General features: G+C 41.5%; 2 protein-coding genes across 3 annotated transcripts; both read left to right on the forward strand.

Annotated features, from left to right (window-relative positions):
- Positions 1-1574: 1574 nt before the first annotated feature.
- On the forward strand, positions 1575-7971 carry LOC114912095 (AN1-type zinc finger protein 3-like). Of its 2 annotated transcripts, none has more exons than XM_029257162.1 (6): positions 1575-1905; positions 2678-2718; positions 3280-3468; positions 4574-4639; positions 4980-5147; positions 6266-7970. In XM_029257162.1, the coding sequence occupies exons 1-6, from the start codon at positions 1835-1837 to the stop codon at positions 6418-6420; spliced, it is 690 nt and encodes a 229-aa protein (XP_029112995.1). In that variant the 5' UTR covers positions 1575-1834; the 3' UTR covers positions 6421-7970. The 2 variants fall into 2 exon arrangements, with proteins under 2 accessions (XP_029112995.1, XP_029112994.1); XM_029257161.1 differs by lacking the exon at positions 1575-1905 and adding an exon at positions 1914-2144 and having other exon boundaries at positions 6266-7971.
- A 171-nt stretch (positions 7972-8142) lies between these two features.
- Positions 8143-15910, forward strand: LOC108929408 (uncharacterized). Its single transcript, XM_018743914.2, has 7 exons — positions 8143-8294; positions 9791-9881; positions 10139-10201; positions 10474-10719; positions 10946-11032; positions 12916-12978; positions 14227-15910. The coding sequence occupies exons 1-7, from the start codon at positions 8151-8153 to the stop codon at positions 15579-15581; spliced, it is 2049 nt and encodes a 682-aa protein (XP_018599430.2). The 5' UTR covers positions 8143-8150; the 3' UTR covers positions 15582-15910.
- Positions 15911-16085: the final 175 nt, after the last annotated feature.

The following is a 16085-nucleotide window of genomic DNA, read 5'->3' on the forward strand; positions in this document are numbered from 1 at the left end:
ATTTGCACAGAACATGCATGCATTACATTGAATATGTACATGTTCAAATATTTTGAGGTAGAACTACTTCTTTCTCCTCACTAGGTATTGGGGGGGGGGGGGGGACTTGGGAATTGCCGTCACATAAAAATGCAACCGCCTCGCCGCTATTGCTCCCAAATGAAAAGACACAGAGAGGTAGTGCATACGTGGGATAGAGGAAGGAACACCACATAACACGAGTACATACGCCCAAGAAATACGACGCAAAGTACTATCGCGACCGACGAGCTGAACGAAAGACACCAGTCAAAACACCGTCACCGACTCAGCGAAAGCGTGAGCAGCGTGCGTGGGAGAAGGCGGCGCGGGAGGCTGCAAAATCGCCTCAGGCGGCCTCGGAGCCGCAACCGTCGACTTCTCACGCACCCGACATCGCCGTGCGCAGCACGAGCCCATGCACGTGGATGCAGCAGCGAGCGGCCTGATATCTGGGCCGAGCAGGTCTGGGCTCACCACTCACACGTAGTTCTACGTAAAGATATGCAGCATAGTAAAGCTGTGCACCTGAAAATTTTTCTGTCAAAATACTCAGAAGTAAAACCAATTATCATTTCAGGACAAGACACAGACTGTCTGTAAGCACTGACACCCATTTGGCACGAGTCCTACACGTCTGACGTGAAAATGTTGACTTTAATTTCTGTATATATTGAGGGGCTGTCCTAGACCAGTTGATAAGACTTATTTTACCCAGAGGGGGGAAACAAGGAATATCCTACAGCAGAGATCTGAGGAGGGGACAAAAGCTTTAACAAAAGAAAAAAAATGTATATCGTATCTAACGTCAAACAGCAGCCCCAAAACAGACTCAAAAGCTTTGAAATATTATCCATAGTATGTGATGAAGCAAAAACTAAACTTTGACTAAATTTTGAAATACTTAGCAGAACTGAAAAGCAAGAAAGATTTCTTCATAAGTATTCGTATTGTTTCATTTTAATGCGTTTTGTCAAAATGCAAGCTAATAAATATAGATTTTGTTTTGTTTTTAATACAACACAACAGCATACATTCCTAATAACTAATGTACTGTGAAACCATGTTAAATCCAGGAAGCCCATCGTCAATGGTCCTGCACCCTGCGATTGCAATGATCAATCTGCATGTATCAGCGCCACAAAGTTTCCCCTTTCAAACAGTGAATGTTCGCGTGTTCTTCTTGAAAGTTACTTTATAATAATAATAATAATAATAATAATAATAATAATAATAATAATAATAATAATGAAGCGTTCACTGTATGGAATTCCCTTACCCGAGTTACTTCATAAATCTTGGCACCTGACGAGGGAAAATTTGCGGAAGAGTCCATTAAAAATATGGGATGTCTTCCGTATGTGGCTAAAGAACAATAAATATTTTAGATTCACCGACTGGATAACATAGCTTTATTGTCTTTCAAATTAAGGTAAATAGGAAATGGAAAAATTAGTCAGTGTTTGATGCTGTTTTTGTTGTATTTTTTGTCGCAGGCTGTGAAGAGAAGTCCAACGCCCCCCTCCCCTTCCGTAAGGCATTGGTTCCGGCCCCATTCCAGCTGATCCGCCTCAGTTCCCTGAGGCGCTCGATAGGGACAGGCGAGCGGACAGGTCTAGTAGTACGTCTTGTTTTTTCAGTTGTGTCGAATTCTACAGCTTATGTCTTCACTTATTGTTTTATCCGGAGCTCGGGTCATCTGGCGGAGCGGATTGCGACTAGCGCCACGTTTTCTTTTCTCCCCTCCCTTCCCTCAAGGAACGGGCCGCTTCTCCGTCCTCGCCGTCGCGTATCCTCCCGGTTCCGGGTCTGAGCCATGGGGGACACAGGCAGCGAGCGCAGCAAGGCGCCCAGTCTGCCGCCCCGCTGTCCGTGCGGCTTCTGGGGGTAAGAGGCGCACGTCGGCGGGTCTCCGGGTGGGGACGTACGGGAGTACCTTAGGCTTAGGGTCCCCAGGCGCGGTAAGCGAGGGGCCTGCGGCCAATGGTGCGGGCAGAGAGAGGGGTGGGGGCGAGACGAGTTGGACAAGTCAAGTGCCCCGCACCACAGACAAGTTATGTGTTGTTAACATTATCTACTTACCAGCCTTGGAAGTCCCGAAAAAAATCACGTTCTTATTTTGACAGGTGAGGTGTAAGCGAGGACTGTACCGTGTCCCAACTGTCTTTATCATGCTAATTGGGGGGGCGGACAGTACAAGTAACTAATTAGCGGTCTAACACACGTGACATGTCACATGATTTAGTGTTCCATTTGACCTGCTATTCTAATATTAAATATTCAACCGATACATAATATTTCTTTATTACACCTTGGGTTTGGGAGAGAGTCCTGCAGAGAAGGGCAGGTGGAGTCCAGTAATTCTTTACTTTGCTCTTTTCATACTCTTTCATGCTCTTTTCATTTCATGTGAAATGTTAGTGGCTGCTGCAGTGCTGGGTCTTCTCACCATTGTTGCGGTTTGATTTTTAGTGTCAGTAACTCATGGAGTTCTCTTGCACTATTTGAGTACAGGAACTACATTTAATGAGTTGCTGCTGGATATGCCATCAGACCTGACTTGAGGGTGTGTCAATTTGTATTTCATTCCAGCATTGTAAAGTCAACACCTGAGTAAGAAATATAACATCACTTCACTTTTTTCTTCACTGTTGCTCAGATCCAGCAAGACAATGAACCTTTGCTCCAAGTGCTTTGCTGGTAAGTCTCTTGAGTCTTTATTCAGATCGTTGATTATTCATCTGCAGTGATCATGGAATTCATCCACATTTTTCTCTGACTTATTTAAAATAGTGTTTTCAGACTCTGAGCAATGAATTTGATAATACTGGTAAACCCCAGTGTATTTTTAGACTCTCTTGTAAATAAGTAATCCCCCCCCCCACACCTATTGCTGTTTCTTCATATTGTGGATGGCTCTTAAATCCCCTTGTATTGTGTGTGTGTGTGTGTGTGTGTGTGTGTATATGTGTATTTGGATGTGGGGTCAGACATAGTGTTAGATCTCTGGTGCCCATAGTAACTAGCAGCCACTCCCACAAAAAGGACTTCAAGTGGACCATGTCTGTGAGCAGGGGGGAGTGCATGGAGGATTATAAGTAAATGCTGCAGCACAGGTTATAGCAAACTTACTCAGCTCTGTAACTGAAGCAGCTTTACAGAGTCAGGGAAATGTACTGCCCCCATTATTGTTCCTGACCCTTTTAGATCAATGATTTTATACTGTAAGGGTTTGATGTCTCTCTCCCTCTCGCTTCACAGATGTACAGAAGAAGCAGCCAGGTGAACACCATGCTGCAGAGCTGACCCGCAGCACTAGTAGTAGCCAACCTGTAGCCTTCTGTAATGATATCAGCAGCAGCAGTAGCAAGTCTCAGACCTCAGAACCCATCAACTCTGAGCAGATGCTTCCAGAAGACAAAGAAGCTCTGTTTTTGCCAGCACAGGAGGGTAAGAACTCTTAGTTCAAAACTATTCATCATTTAGTTGCCATGTCAGCAATGAGCACTGATTCCTTGAGGCTTTAATAGTGTAGGTTTTTTTTTATAAGCAGAAATGTATTTACTTTGAGAAAGGTATATTCTGGGTAATAGTGTTTTATCTAGCTGTACATATAATTGCAAATCAAGTTGAAAGGTAGAATGAAAACCAGGGTCTTTTTCATGTCATGGCATATTCTTCAAAGGACCTAATGTGATCTTAGTAATACTATACAGCAGTGTATCATGGAAGTTAGTTACCTAAATTCAAAGTATAAACAAAGTACGAGGTAAAGCATTGTATAGTAAATGATAATCCCTGAACTTGTACATATCAAAGTTTTGGGAAGCTATCAAATTTTCCATGTTCTCTTTTAGGACATTACCATGGTAGTTATTCCTGTTAATCAGTTTTTTTTTTTATTTTTAAACTTGGCAGTATTAATGATCTGAAGAGCATGAGCAAGGCTTAAATGGTGCTGTTGCTGCAGGTTGTCCAAGGCCTGGACAGCTCCTGAAGACACTAACGGCTAGCTGCAGTGCCACTGCTCCAGCAGGGCTGTGCCCCTTCCTGGCCTGCAGGCTATTTTTGTCCTGGCCCAGATAGGGGCTGCTGCAGAACCACTGTCTTCGTGGCCATGCTACTGGAAGAAATACGAGCAATCCACACCTCACTTGACATCTACACATCATCTTCTTTTATGTGATGCAATTTAACAGTCTTTTAATCAAAGATAAACTTCCTGGTTTTCTCTGTTGAGCTGATTGGCTTACTTGCATAGGATTTTTCAAGGGTGGTGTTCAGGTGACCTTCTCCCCCCCCCAAGTAGCTTCCAAATCTACAAGGCCCACAAAAGACAAATACTAATAGAATGCTGAACCGGCTGTTAAGCCTCATTGTGCAATCAAGATGGCAAAGATAGGGCTGGTAAGGCTTAGAAATGTTCTACAGGACTGTAGCCCTGTTACTACAGAAGGAATGACTGAATACTGTACTTAGCTTCTCCTGGTTTTAACCACAGCACAGGGTTGCTACAACCCTGTTTTCTAACCTTATTGCCTTATCCATGTCACAGGAGGGTCATCAACAGACACAGCCCAAGGCACAGTTTCAGTGCCCACAAAACGGCTTTCTGGCTCAGGTACAGCTAGTCTTCCGTTAACACAGGGATGTCTATTGGTCTGTTTCTTTAATTGGGGTTAAAGGTCATATTGGAATTGGTATGAACTGCAGTGGGATCTCTAGTATAAAGCCTGTGTGAGTAACTTGATCAAGCTTAGTATTCTATTTTTAAATTAGTTTTTAGCAAATATACCTTTCACAGTTCATTGATCAATCTATCTTATACTTTTAAAGTTACAGCAGAAATGAACTGGTTCCACTAAATCCTCACATAACTGCTTCTTGGTTCAACAGCTAATCATCCTTCATGGTTTTGAGAACTATGCCTTATAAAACACTCAACTGTACTGCTGTTTCAGCTTCTGGATCAAACAATGAGGTGATGCCAGGGAAGCGGGCTCGGCCAAACGATGGGGCTGCTGCAGAGGAGTGCCAAAGAGGGCCAAAACAGAAAAGCCGCCGACGATGCCATCGTTGTCAAATCAAACTAGAGCTGGTCCAGCAGGAGCTGGGTTCCTGCCGCTGCGGTCAGTCGCACTTTTGTGTTTGAATAGTGACAGCAGAACTGGAACGCCTCCTGTAAATTATACTGGAAACTCAAACTCAGCAGTGTGTGTGTTTAATGGGAAGTGTGTTCTATTGTTGTGCCGCTATCTTACCATTTGGTTGTTTCTAGCATTATTATCCGTTTAACTCTTTTTTTTTTTTTGTCTGATTTATCAATGTACACTTGCATCTCATGTTATGTAAATGCGATATATAGGTTCTAAGTTATTCATTTTTGGCACTTCACTATTATACACACACTATCTGAAACCGCTTGTCCCAAGTGGGGTCATGGCAAACCCCAGCCACCATGCCCCCCTCTTCTCTTCACTATTTTATTTCATAAAATTTTGCTGCAGTAGAGCAAAAATGACCTGTGTTTTCAATTTTCTGCTATTAGATGATAGCAAAATGCACTCAGATTAAAATGGCCTTGTTTGTATGGGTGGATGTGGGGCGCAACCTCAAGGAGTTTTTCTGAGTAGATTTCATTCACTGTTTTTAAATTATAGCTATATTCAGACTTATACAGAAATTACTTGAATAAATAGACTTTCAAGCCTCTTATTACTTTTGATTGTAACCTGGAAGTGACCTGATGCTGACAAACATGTTTATGTAATGAGTCGGTGGCTTCCTCCTGGACCGTTTTGTTGTCATCATACAAATGAGACTTGCAGTCTGTATTTCAATTGAAACAGTTTTAATATGTTCTCCTAATGCAGTCCTCTACTATACTACAACTCCCTTCTACTGTTTCATTCTCCTGTGCTGTCTGATGCACAGGGAGAAAACTTCACTGTCTTCCATGTATAAAACTCTAAATAGTAGGTTGTGGAGCTGACCTAACAGTTTGAGTTACAAGCAGACTTCCATTACTAATCATGTTCGTAAGTTCTGGTGTAGATGTATTATCATTTTCATAGATTTTTAAATTATGCTTGCAGGTTTTTAAAATGTCTGTCTTTCTGTTGCTGAAAAGCATGTTGGCACTGGTTACTGTAGTTTAAAGGAATTTAAGTGCAAAAAAATGAAAAACTTTAGGTAGGCCTTTTGAGGAACATATGAGTGATGACCAATTAATTTCTTCTTCTTACAGGTTACATATTTTGCATGCTACACCGTCTTCCAGAGCAGCATGATTGCCTATTTGACCACCTGGGCCGTGGTCGTGAAGAGGCTGTACTGAAGATGGTCAAGCTGGATCGCAAGGTGGGTCGGACATGCCAGCGTATCGGCGAAGAATGCTCCTGAGCAGAAAAGGGAAAAATAAAGAGGCACTCTGACTGGATCCTTTTTGAACCCAGGCTTCAACTCAAGTCTAAGCCCAACACTGCTCTCAAACCACCAATACATCAAGCACTTGGAAACCTCTTGGATTCTGTGTCCCAGTCAATACAGTTTTTCTTAGTCTGCAGATCTGGGCATTGCACTGTTCTATTTACACCTAGAGTCTGTACAGGTGCATTCCCAGCCTTTTAACTGTGCCTGGTCTCACTCAGCCTTAACTCTTCCTGGACCCTGCAAAAGAGGAGTTGACAAGAACACTTTAGCTTTTCACACACATCCTCAAAAATGCTGCTCAACAATATGGATTTGTAAAGTCAATCTATCCTATAGATCCTAGTTTTTCAGCAGGTTTTGAATGTGGGGTCACTGGAAAAAATCTAATCTTATGACCCCCTCTCAGGTTGTCGATCATTAGTGGGGATTCACCCTCTGGCTCTACTGCAGCCGCTTGAAACTGACAACTCTTAACTTCTGCCGGGATCCTCCTGACCTAGGAACAGTATATAACAGCTTTCTCCAGCTGTTTCAAGTTGCACTGCAAAATAACGGAATACTTTTTATGAGACTGGATTGGTCCTCCATTGGTTACAATGTTCCTGTGGATCTCTGGCTTGGACTTGTTTGGGAAACACAGCCAGGACAAAGGTCCCACTTTTCTCATTTCTTGGAAATTCCACAAGTACGGAGTTTTACCACGTTAGAGGCCCATTCAGGCCATAGTTTGCTGACCTGCTTGGTATACCAGGCATAGTATTTCATGTGGACATTAAATTTATGTTTAGCAACATTGCTGTCCTTTTTATTTTAAAGCTTGCTTGGAAATCGTGTGATTTGGAGTGTCAATACACAAGTCTGGTTTTCAGCAATGACAGCTGAAAGGGTCAAAAGGCATTCCCCTTGATAATCAGAGAGTCCCAGTTTAAGTGTTTAAATTCAGCTCTTTCTGTGTATGAGCTGTACCTCCCTGGATTTCATTAAAAACAAGTTGGCCACCCCCTGCGAAATATGCTGTGGAAGGTTTGTAAAAACGCATTCAATATCTGGAATTGTAGGATAGATGATCGGGGCAAAGCATGAGTGCTTAACATTTTGTCGGGAGGGGGGGTAATTGGTGAGACCATTGGCACATGAGGAAGACAGCCTGCATGGCCAAGCTCTCTGTGTTTAGTTTGCCTACCTTTTGTCTTGTCATTTGATAATTCCACTACACCATACACTCTCTTCAGTCTAGTCTACCACCATACCACCTTCTTCTATCAGTGTTTAGTCAGTTTAATGTTGTCATCTGTCTCTGTCCTGTGCTCCAGTCTGACTGCTCTTGACTTGCCCTGCCTGTATCAGGTCCACCTGCTGTGTTGACATGAAGCGGGTGTTCATCAGCACAACACTGAAGTTGTGGTTTATTTTACGTGCATATTGAGGGCTGTTCTTTATTAAATAGTGGGGGAAATGTGTTAAACTTATTTAACCCTCTTGTGTTTGACTTACTTGCACACTAGCAAAGTTGATTTTGTTTTAACTGTTAATGCATATCTTGGTTCTTTTTCGTTTCTGCTGAGTAAGAATAAACCAATTTAGAGAAATATTTGTGTGTTTCTGTTTTAATTACAGAAATATGTAAGTAGACATTTACAGGTTGGAGTCTAACTCTTTGTAAAATTTTTTTGTTTTTACAGTAAAAGAAAAGTCAACCAATGAAGAAAAACAATGCATTTGCTTACACTGTTTCAGAAGGAAAACATACTGTAGTGCACTGCGCTGTGGGTTCGAATGGGGTGATGAAGGACACACGGTCAGCCTTCGTTAACGTTTATTGGAACATTGGCACACAGCAAGAGGTATGGGCGCAGAGACAAGAAAATAATGCTCTTGGTTCGAGGACCCCTTTTCCTCAGGGAGCTGCACCTCAAGCCAGCCTTCCAAACATTAATAGTATAAGAATAAAAATACTCAAATTCTAAGTCAGACACAAAAACACATCCAGATAATACATCGCCAAAACCTTTTTCATCATCATTATAGACATCACTCGCTCATCTAAACATAAACTCGTCTTTCCAAATACAAAGCGTGAAAGAACATCAGTTTTTAAAAATAACCCACTTTGAGAACAAAACTTGGGACTTTAAAACCCTTAACCTTTAAAAGTATTTTAAAAATGGTAAAAGGTAAAATGCCATGTTTCACCCATAATAAAACTACCAAAACATTTCTCTTAAACTTTTACACTCTGACGTTACTTATTTTGAGTTTTAAAATACATAAACATACATTTATACAACACACATTGAAAACACACACTTTTCTGAACCGCTTGTCCCATACGGGGTCACGGGGAGCTGCAGCCTAACCTGGTAACTCAGGGCGTAAGGCCGGAGGGGGAGGGGACACACCCAGGACGGGACGCCAGGCTGTCGCAAGGCATCCCAAGCGGGACTCGAACCCCAGACCCACCAGAGAGCAGGACCCAGTCCAACCCACTGTACCACCACGTCCCCCTACATTAAAAACATTAAATATAAAATGGTACAAAGGATTTAAAAAGTTAATCAATATTCAAACAATTCCTCCAGACAAAATTCTCCCTCCTCCCCAGGGCCCAGGAAGTGAGCCAAGGGGGAGAACCCACCCGGGACAAATCAGTAACAAGCAACCTGAATGACTGGGTAACACTATGGAGAAGGGGGGATCTTCGCAGCCCTTTTGAGGGTTGCAGTCAAAGCTAGCACCCTAGTGTAGTACCAAGAACCAACCGAGCCTCCCTCCTGTGCCTCTTCTTTTTTACGTCACTCAAGCCATCCTTCCCAGCCTGCTTTGCGCCTCTCAAGCTTTCATCCTCCCCCACACTGGCCAAGAGACACTCACCCCCTCATATTCCTCCTGAGCCCCCAAAGCAGTTGAACTACTAATTCACATTTACCCACAATTATCAATTATTTACAGTAAACCGCATTTTCCCGCTGAAACAAGACACTCCCAAGTAACAGGAAATGCTATTCTAGCGTGTGATTTGCTTGTACTTAATCCGCGCCCGCGGCCATACTCCTTTAAATATGAAACAGACTTCTGTTCCTTGTGCAGTTTATGGTCATGCAACACTACACTGTCTGACACACTTATAGGTGACTCTTCCTGACGAGAAATCGAGAGCTAAAACACAAAATGAAACTAATTTGTCTTTGTAATGCCTTGTGGGGTTAAAGTGTTCCCGCCCGCCCTTTTCTCAGCTGCGCGCTCACAGGACGTTTCCCGCCTTTATTTACGCGCCTCCTGTGGACACGTATTTTTGTGGTGTATCTGAAGCAGCCTGCTTTCTGTTGTCTTGTTTCGAAAGGTAAAGGAAAAGACACACGCAAACTTGGCTCTTCAGGAGGCGATCATAGAACATTTCTCACTCAAACCGCTGTCTTTTTCTAATTTGTACGGTAAGAAGATCTTTTGAACTCTACAAAGCATTTTAAAGCGATAAAGCTGACGAGTCCCTGACAAAAAAAAAAGAACTTTTGCTTCCGGTCGCAGTGAAGAGCGAGTGTGATTTTCAGTCTATATACATAAATGATTTAAAATCTAGCACATACTCTGGTTCACTTTTAATATTACTTTAGTGATGCATCCGAGGTTCCCTGTATTCGGTATTCTTTGCAAAATGCCTCTCAAATAACTGCCGCTGCTGATTTTTCAGGTGAATTTCAAGTCAATCAAAAAATGAGTAAAAAGGACGTAACAGTTGATGACACAACTAAAAGTAAGTACTTTAATTTTACATAATGTTTCGTTTGATTATTTCCATATACCGTATGTGTATACATATGTATGTCAGATAATAAGAAACTATACATACTGAGCTCATGCAATGTTGAATGTATGTGGGAGTTCCTTTTTTAAGAAAAATATTCAAGTACCTAAACAGCAGTCTCAGTTATTACTGAAAACAGATTTCTTAGAAATGGGTTAGGGTGGCACAGTACGCTGCAATAATGACCATTCTTTCACACTGTTCAATTGCTCTCTTCACAGAAAAATTCATTAACAGTCGTTGGTCATCCATCACTGAAAGGGTGCCATTGGTGAATCCTATCCTAGACCGCTTACTCGAAGAAAAGATTATCTCTGTCGAGGCATATGACAAGATTCGAAAAGAGAAGTCTGAACCAGAAAAAATGAGGGCGATACATCGCTTCTTGCATAGTGGCGGCTGTGTTGCATATTCTAAATTTTTCCAGATCCTACAGGAATGCCAACCACAACTTTTTGATGAACTGTGTAAAGTAAACTTTTAATGCTCTGCATTGTAGTATTTACACATTATTGTATGTCCATTATTTCTCTTATTGAAGTATTATTAAAGTAAAAGCATTCATTTTCTAAAATGTTTGTTGTAGCAATGTAAATCGATAGGTACTTAAAATCAGTAAACAAAACAAGAGCTTATTCAAGGTGGTAACATTTTTATTAATTGACTCATATTAATAAACTCGGGACTGTTTAGGGGGAAACTGGACAAAAAGAAAACTGGAGGACAATAAAGAAAACGGAAAGAAAAGAAGACGAATGCCAGGAGATGAAACAGATTCACGTGAGTCATTTTAATTAATTTACGTTAAAAGTAAAGATTTTTTTGACATTTTAATTCAGTGATGTGTGCAATAATTTGAATGGGCATTAGATCATCTACTTGGGGTGTTCAGCAGTTCGCCGAGCTTGGCATTTAGATTGCAGACGTTTCATCACCAATCGGGGTGACATCATCAGTGCACAAATTGGTTTTTGATTGGTTGGTTGTCTTGACCTAAACCACACACACATTTCAGAACCGCTTGTCCCATACGGGGTCACGGGGAACCGGAGCCTACCCGGCAACACAGGGCGTAAGGCCGGAGGGGGAAGGGGACACACCCAGGACGGGACGCCAGTCCGCCGCAAGGCACCCCAAGCGGGACTTGAACCCCAGACCCACCGGAGAGCAGGACTGCGGTCCAACCCACTGCGCCACCGCACCCCCCTTCTTGACCTAAACCAGTTTTAAAAAAAAAAAAAAAAAAAAAAAAAAATCGGTTTGAAACCGGTTTGATACTAGCTTGATCCTAATTGGTCCTTGCGTCGCATCGGTTTTTTTTTTTTTAAAAAAAACTGGTTTAGGTCAAGACAACCGCGCACACACACACGCACACATATCAACCAATCAAAAACCAGAACAATTGCCAACGCCGAAGGTCACCACAAACCGGCCAATCACGTCAAACCTCCAGACAATTCCCACGCTCAAACTATCTATATATAAAGAAAGAAGTCCAACACACTCCACACAATTTGTGCACTGATGATGTTACCCCGATTGGTGATGAAACGTCTGCAATCTAAATGCCAAGCTCAGTGAACTGCTGAACACCCCAATCAACAACCCGAGCTATGAAGACCACCAATCTTCTCGATAATTTCCAGATCATCTAGTACATTGAATATTTGACTTGTTCTACTGTTCTGCAATCATAAAGCTCTTTATAATTACTGACAAATGGTTTAAATTCATAGAAGTTTTAGTGGAAGTCCCATTCATCTATAGATAGCAAATTTGCAAATTTTACTGTGTACGTAGACTGAATTGTAATTTTTTTTATTATTTTTTTATTTTTTTTCTGTACGTGAGATGATATTAACAATATACATGTTGATAATGACACGAGAGTTGAGATATATTAAGGGTCAGTTTTGTTCCTCTTCAAAACCTTTGCAGCACTTAATTGTACATTTACTTAAGCAGAGCAAGGAATGTACTGGCATTGAGTATAAAATGGAAAACACTCCAGTAATGATACTTAGATTTTTGTGATACAGTGGACATTGTGTCCAAAGTCCAGAGAACATTACATGTCACAAAGTGAAGGTACATTTTCAGTCCGTACCAAACCGTGTCTGCATTGCAAAAAGGCTGTAATTACAGTTTCAGTGCTTGTGTTGTGATATTACAAAAACACTGAAAAAATTCCCATTTTTGTCACTTGCAGTGTGATTTGCCTAATTACAGCAACTACATTTATTCATTTAGCTGATGCTTTTTTCCCAAAAGGATTTTTAGTGTTAAGGTGCTTACAACTATTTACCTATTTATACAGCTGGGTAATTTTACTGAGCAATTTTTAGGGTAAGAACCTTGTTCAAGGGTACTACAGCCAGAGGTGACTTTTGGGTCCAAAGGCAGTAGCTCTAACCGCTAGCTGTCCCTTATGAAATCACAGTTTCCTGAATTTTTCATAAAATCGTATTTCATGAAGAATGAAAAGAAAGAAAGTATAACCTACAACAGGATGCACTTCAAGGTTTGTTTCTTTGGAAATGTCTTCCTGATTTTCCCCATCTCATTTTCATTTATTAATTTAGCAGATGCTTTTCTCCAAAGCGACATACATCTCATCGAAAATACGTGTATAATAGACATAGTACACATTCTGTCTCCTGCAGAGACAAAGTCAATGAATCAAGAACCAGCAGATGGCAGTCATCCTGAAGAAGACTCAGCACGTTGTGAGTATTGTGCTATAGTGCCATTATAGCAAACTTTGCTGCATTATTAAAATACCCTAAAATAGCTCAGAGTTTATTAGATGGGAAGAGGAGGCTCAGGAAACACAAACTGGCATGCGTACTCATAAGCTGGGGAGGTAGCTGAGATTTGTGTTGCATTCACCAATAGAACATGTAGCCATATATTGTATATTCCAAAGGTATAGGCTGATTATAAAGCATTTTCATGAAAGTGGAGACAATGACTGCTGGCAAGACGTTGGCTCTTCCAGGAACTAGCCTAGTGGGTAGAGTAATTGCCTTGCAGTTCAAAGACCTGTTTTTGAATCCCTGCTATTTATCCTGACTAAAGTTCCGCTGTACTGTCCTTGAACTGCTCTGGTAAAACCGAGCCAACTGTATAAATAAGCAAATCAGTAAGTACCTTAGTACTAAAGTTTATTGTTGTATACCAATCTGACATTGTCAGTGGCTTTAGAGAAAAGTGTTAGATAAATACACACACACACACACACACACACACTTTCCGAACCGCTTGTCCCATACGGGGTCACGGGGAACCGGAGCCTACCCGGCAACACAGGGCGTAAGGTCGGAGGGGGAGGGGACACACCCAGGATGGGACGCCAGTCCGTCTCAAGGCACCCCAAGCGGGACTCGAACCCCAGACCCACTGGAGAGCAGGACCCGGTCCAACCCACCGCACCCCCTGTTAGATAAATAAATCAATGTAAATAACAAAAGAATAGCTCAGGCTCTAAAATGGAGTTGCCATGAATAAACCTCCAGTCTCTTGGTTGACCTTGAAAACATAATTATATATTTTAGAAATTATGTAGTTTATATTATATAAAAGCATGGGGGGGGCGTGGTGGCGCAGTGCGTTGGACCGGGTCCTGCTCTCCGGTGGGTCTGGGGTTCGAGTCCCGCTTGGGGTGCCTTGCGATGGACTGGCGTCCCGTCCTGGGTGTGTCCCCTCCTCCTCCGGCCTTACGCCCTGAGTTGCCGGGTAGGCTCCGGTTCCCCGCGACCCAGTATGGGACAAGCGGTTCCGAAAGTGTGTGTGTGTGTGTGTGTGTCTTTCTAAGTGGTTTATTGATGAGCCGTTAATCAATTAAAGTAATTGATTAATGGAAGCTACTTGTACAGTCACAGTGGTCTTACTGGAATCACAAGATGTGGTTCAGGGTACACCAGTCCATCACAGTGTTGCTTTAATGTTATGTTTTATTTTTGATCTCATTTCAGTTTACGCCATTGAAAAAATGGAGATGTATCTTGATAATCCAGAGAACCGCCGAAGAATAGTAAATGAACTAAAACTAGAATTAAAGGAGGGGGAAGTTAAAAAACTGGAAGATTTCCTCAGTGGCATGAAAGTGAAAAAAGTCTTTCGTTTCAGCCATGATGCTGTCAAGAAAATAATATCCTGTAGAGAGATAAAGACATTTCTGAAACCAGGAAATGAAAAGACTCTTTCCGATAAAGTCATTAAACATTTCTTTGAAAAAGTTCGTGGTGCTCCAGCAGCAGCTCAGCACCAGAACAGAGCAGACCGTACGGGAACTAGTGTAGCTTCAGAGATTAGTAATGATAATATGTCAGACAATGAATCTTCTGTAATAGATGAACCCCTACCCCTTCACACTAGTTCACCCACTTTTACTGCTAAACTTTCAGTGGCAGAAGAAAATAAAAGAGGAAGCACATCACTCAGCATGCTTTCTCTCTCTCCATCTAAATCTTGCAGCCAAACAACATCACCTCTTAATGGTGGTCATTGTGCTGTCACTACCACTAATGAGAGTTTGCCTGTTGCCAGCAGTGACTACCCTGGAAATCATCAAAATGTTTTCAGTGACTCAGGTTTTACCTCACTATCTGAGAACCAGAACACAAAACAACCTTCGAAAACATATTTAAAACTAGAATCCATTCCTCTTCCTTTAGCAGAGACACCTATCGAAGATAAACTTTTTGCTCAGGATGCCGAGACTCCATCTCAAAACAATGTGAAGGAGTCGGATGTTAATATGGACAGTCCTGACAAAGCTGTATTTGCAGAAACAGATCATATAGATGTAAACAAGGAGAAGAAGATGAAAAGACAAAGGGGGCAAGTATCGAAAAAGACAAAGGAGAAATTGCAAAAGAAAACGTTGCTTGTCAATTGGGCGAGACAATGCATACCTGCCGATAAACAAGGAACCAGCCTAGAGAAAGAAGAACTTGAAAAAATAAGAGATGGAATCAGTATTGTGAACATCAGAGAGTACGAACAATACCCCTGCCTTGTGTGTGAGTGCTGTATGGTCTTTACTGACCCCCATACTAATAAGAAAAGTATCATTGAGGTTCTGTTAAAGGAGGTTAATGGCAAAAGTAAGAAGTTAAATTCACAGGATGAATTTAAGTTGCAGTTTAACATGGGCGTGCTAAACATTGATGAAACCATTTTGCTTCTACCAGACAAAACTGTGGTTGAGGCTTATAATGACACATTTGATTACAATGTAAAACAATTTCAAAAGATTATTGATAAAGTTTTCATTCCTCTTCTAGCTTTATTTAAAGAACTTCAAAGAAAAATTCAGTTATTTTGAGCCCATTTAGGATTCTGAACATTAACAGGGAAGTGCTGAAACTCTTCCATGGCAAAACTTGGCCATATAACCTAAAGGTATTTTAATCACTCTGAATGTTATTTTGTCATCTTTGGTCAGCCTCCTTGTTACAAGTTTCATTTGAAGTGATGTTTTATTAATAGTTTTTTTTTTGGGGGGGGGGATTTGTATGCAGGGAAGTCTTGCTGTAAGTTGGCATTCAAACATGACTTATTTTGCGTAGCGTCCAACAGGGGGCGCCAGAAGTAAGTTTTTCTGGTGAAATTGTGATGAAGATACACCATGTGCCATCGAACATCTCTGTAACACACTGCTTTATGGTCCGATCATTTAATAGTCTCGATATCTTTGGGAGGACTTAAGTTGTTATTTTTCTGATTATATAAAATTTGATTTTAAGTTTTCATTGAAAGATATATTCCTTTATTTTTCTGGCAGTGACCATGCTGTTGATCTTCTTGTTAATTTTTTCGTGTTGCATTG

The sequence above is a fragment of the Scleropages formosus genome, chromosome 1, assembly GCF_900964775.1.
Source record: "Scleropages formosus chromosome 1, fSclFor1.1, whole genome shotgun sequence".
NCBI lineage: Eukaryota > Metazoa > Chordata > Actinopteri > Osteoglossiformes > Osteoglossidae > Scleropages > Scleropages formosus.

Coding starts and splice junctions, on each gene's coding strand:
- LOC114912095 (XM_029257161.1), top strand. CDS start 2,002: ATGGTGCGGGCAGAGAGAGGGGTGGGGGCGAGACGAGTTGGACAAGTC. Junction 2,145..2,677: donor TCACGTTCTTATTTTGACAG/GTGAGGTGTAAG, acceptor ACTGTTGCTCAG/ATCCAGCAAGACAATGAACC. Junction 2,719..3,279: donor TTGCTCCAAGTGCTTTGCTG/GTAAGTCTCTTG, acceptor CTCGCTTCACAG/ATGTACAGAAGAAGCAGCCA.
- LOC108929408 (XM_018743914.2), top strand. CDS start 8,151: ATGAAGAAAAACAATGCATTTGCTTACACTGTTTCAGAAGGAAAACAT. Junction 10,202..10,473: donor AGTTGATGACACAACTAAAA/GTAAGTACTTTA, acceptor CTCTCTTCACAG/AAAAATTCATTAACAGTCGT. Junction 10,720..10,945: donor ACAACTTTTTGATGAACTGT/GTAAAGTAAACT, acceptor GGGACTGTTTAG/GGGGAAACTGGACAAAAAGA.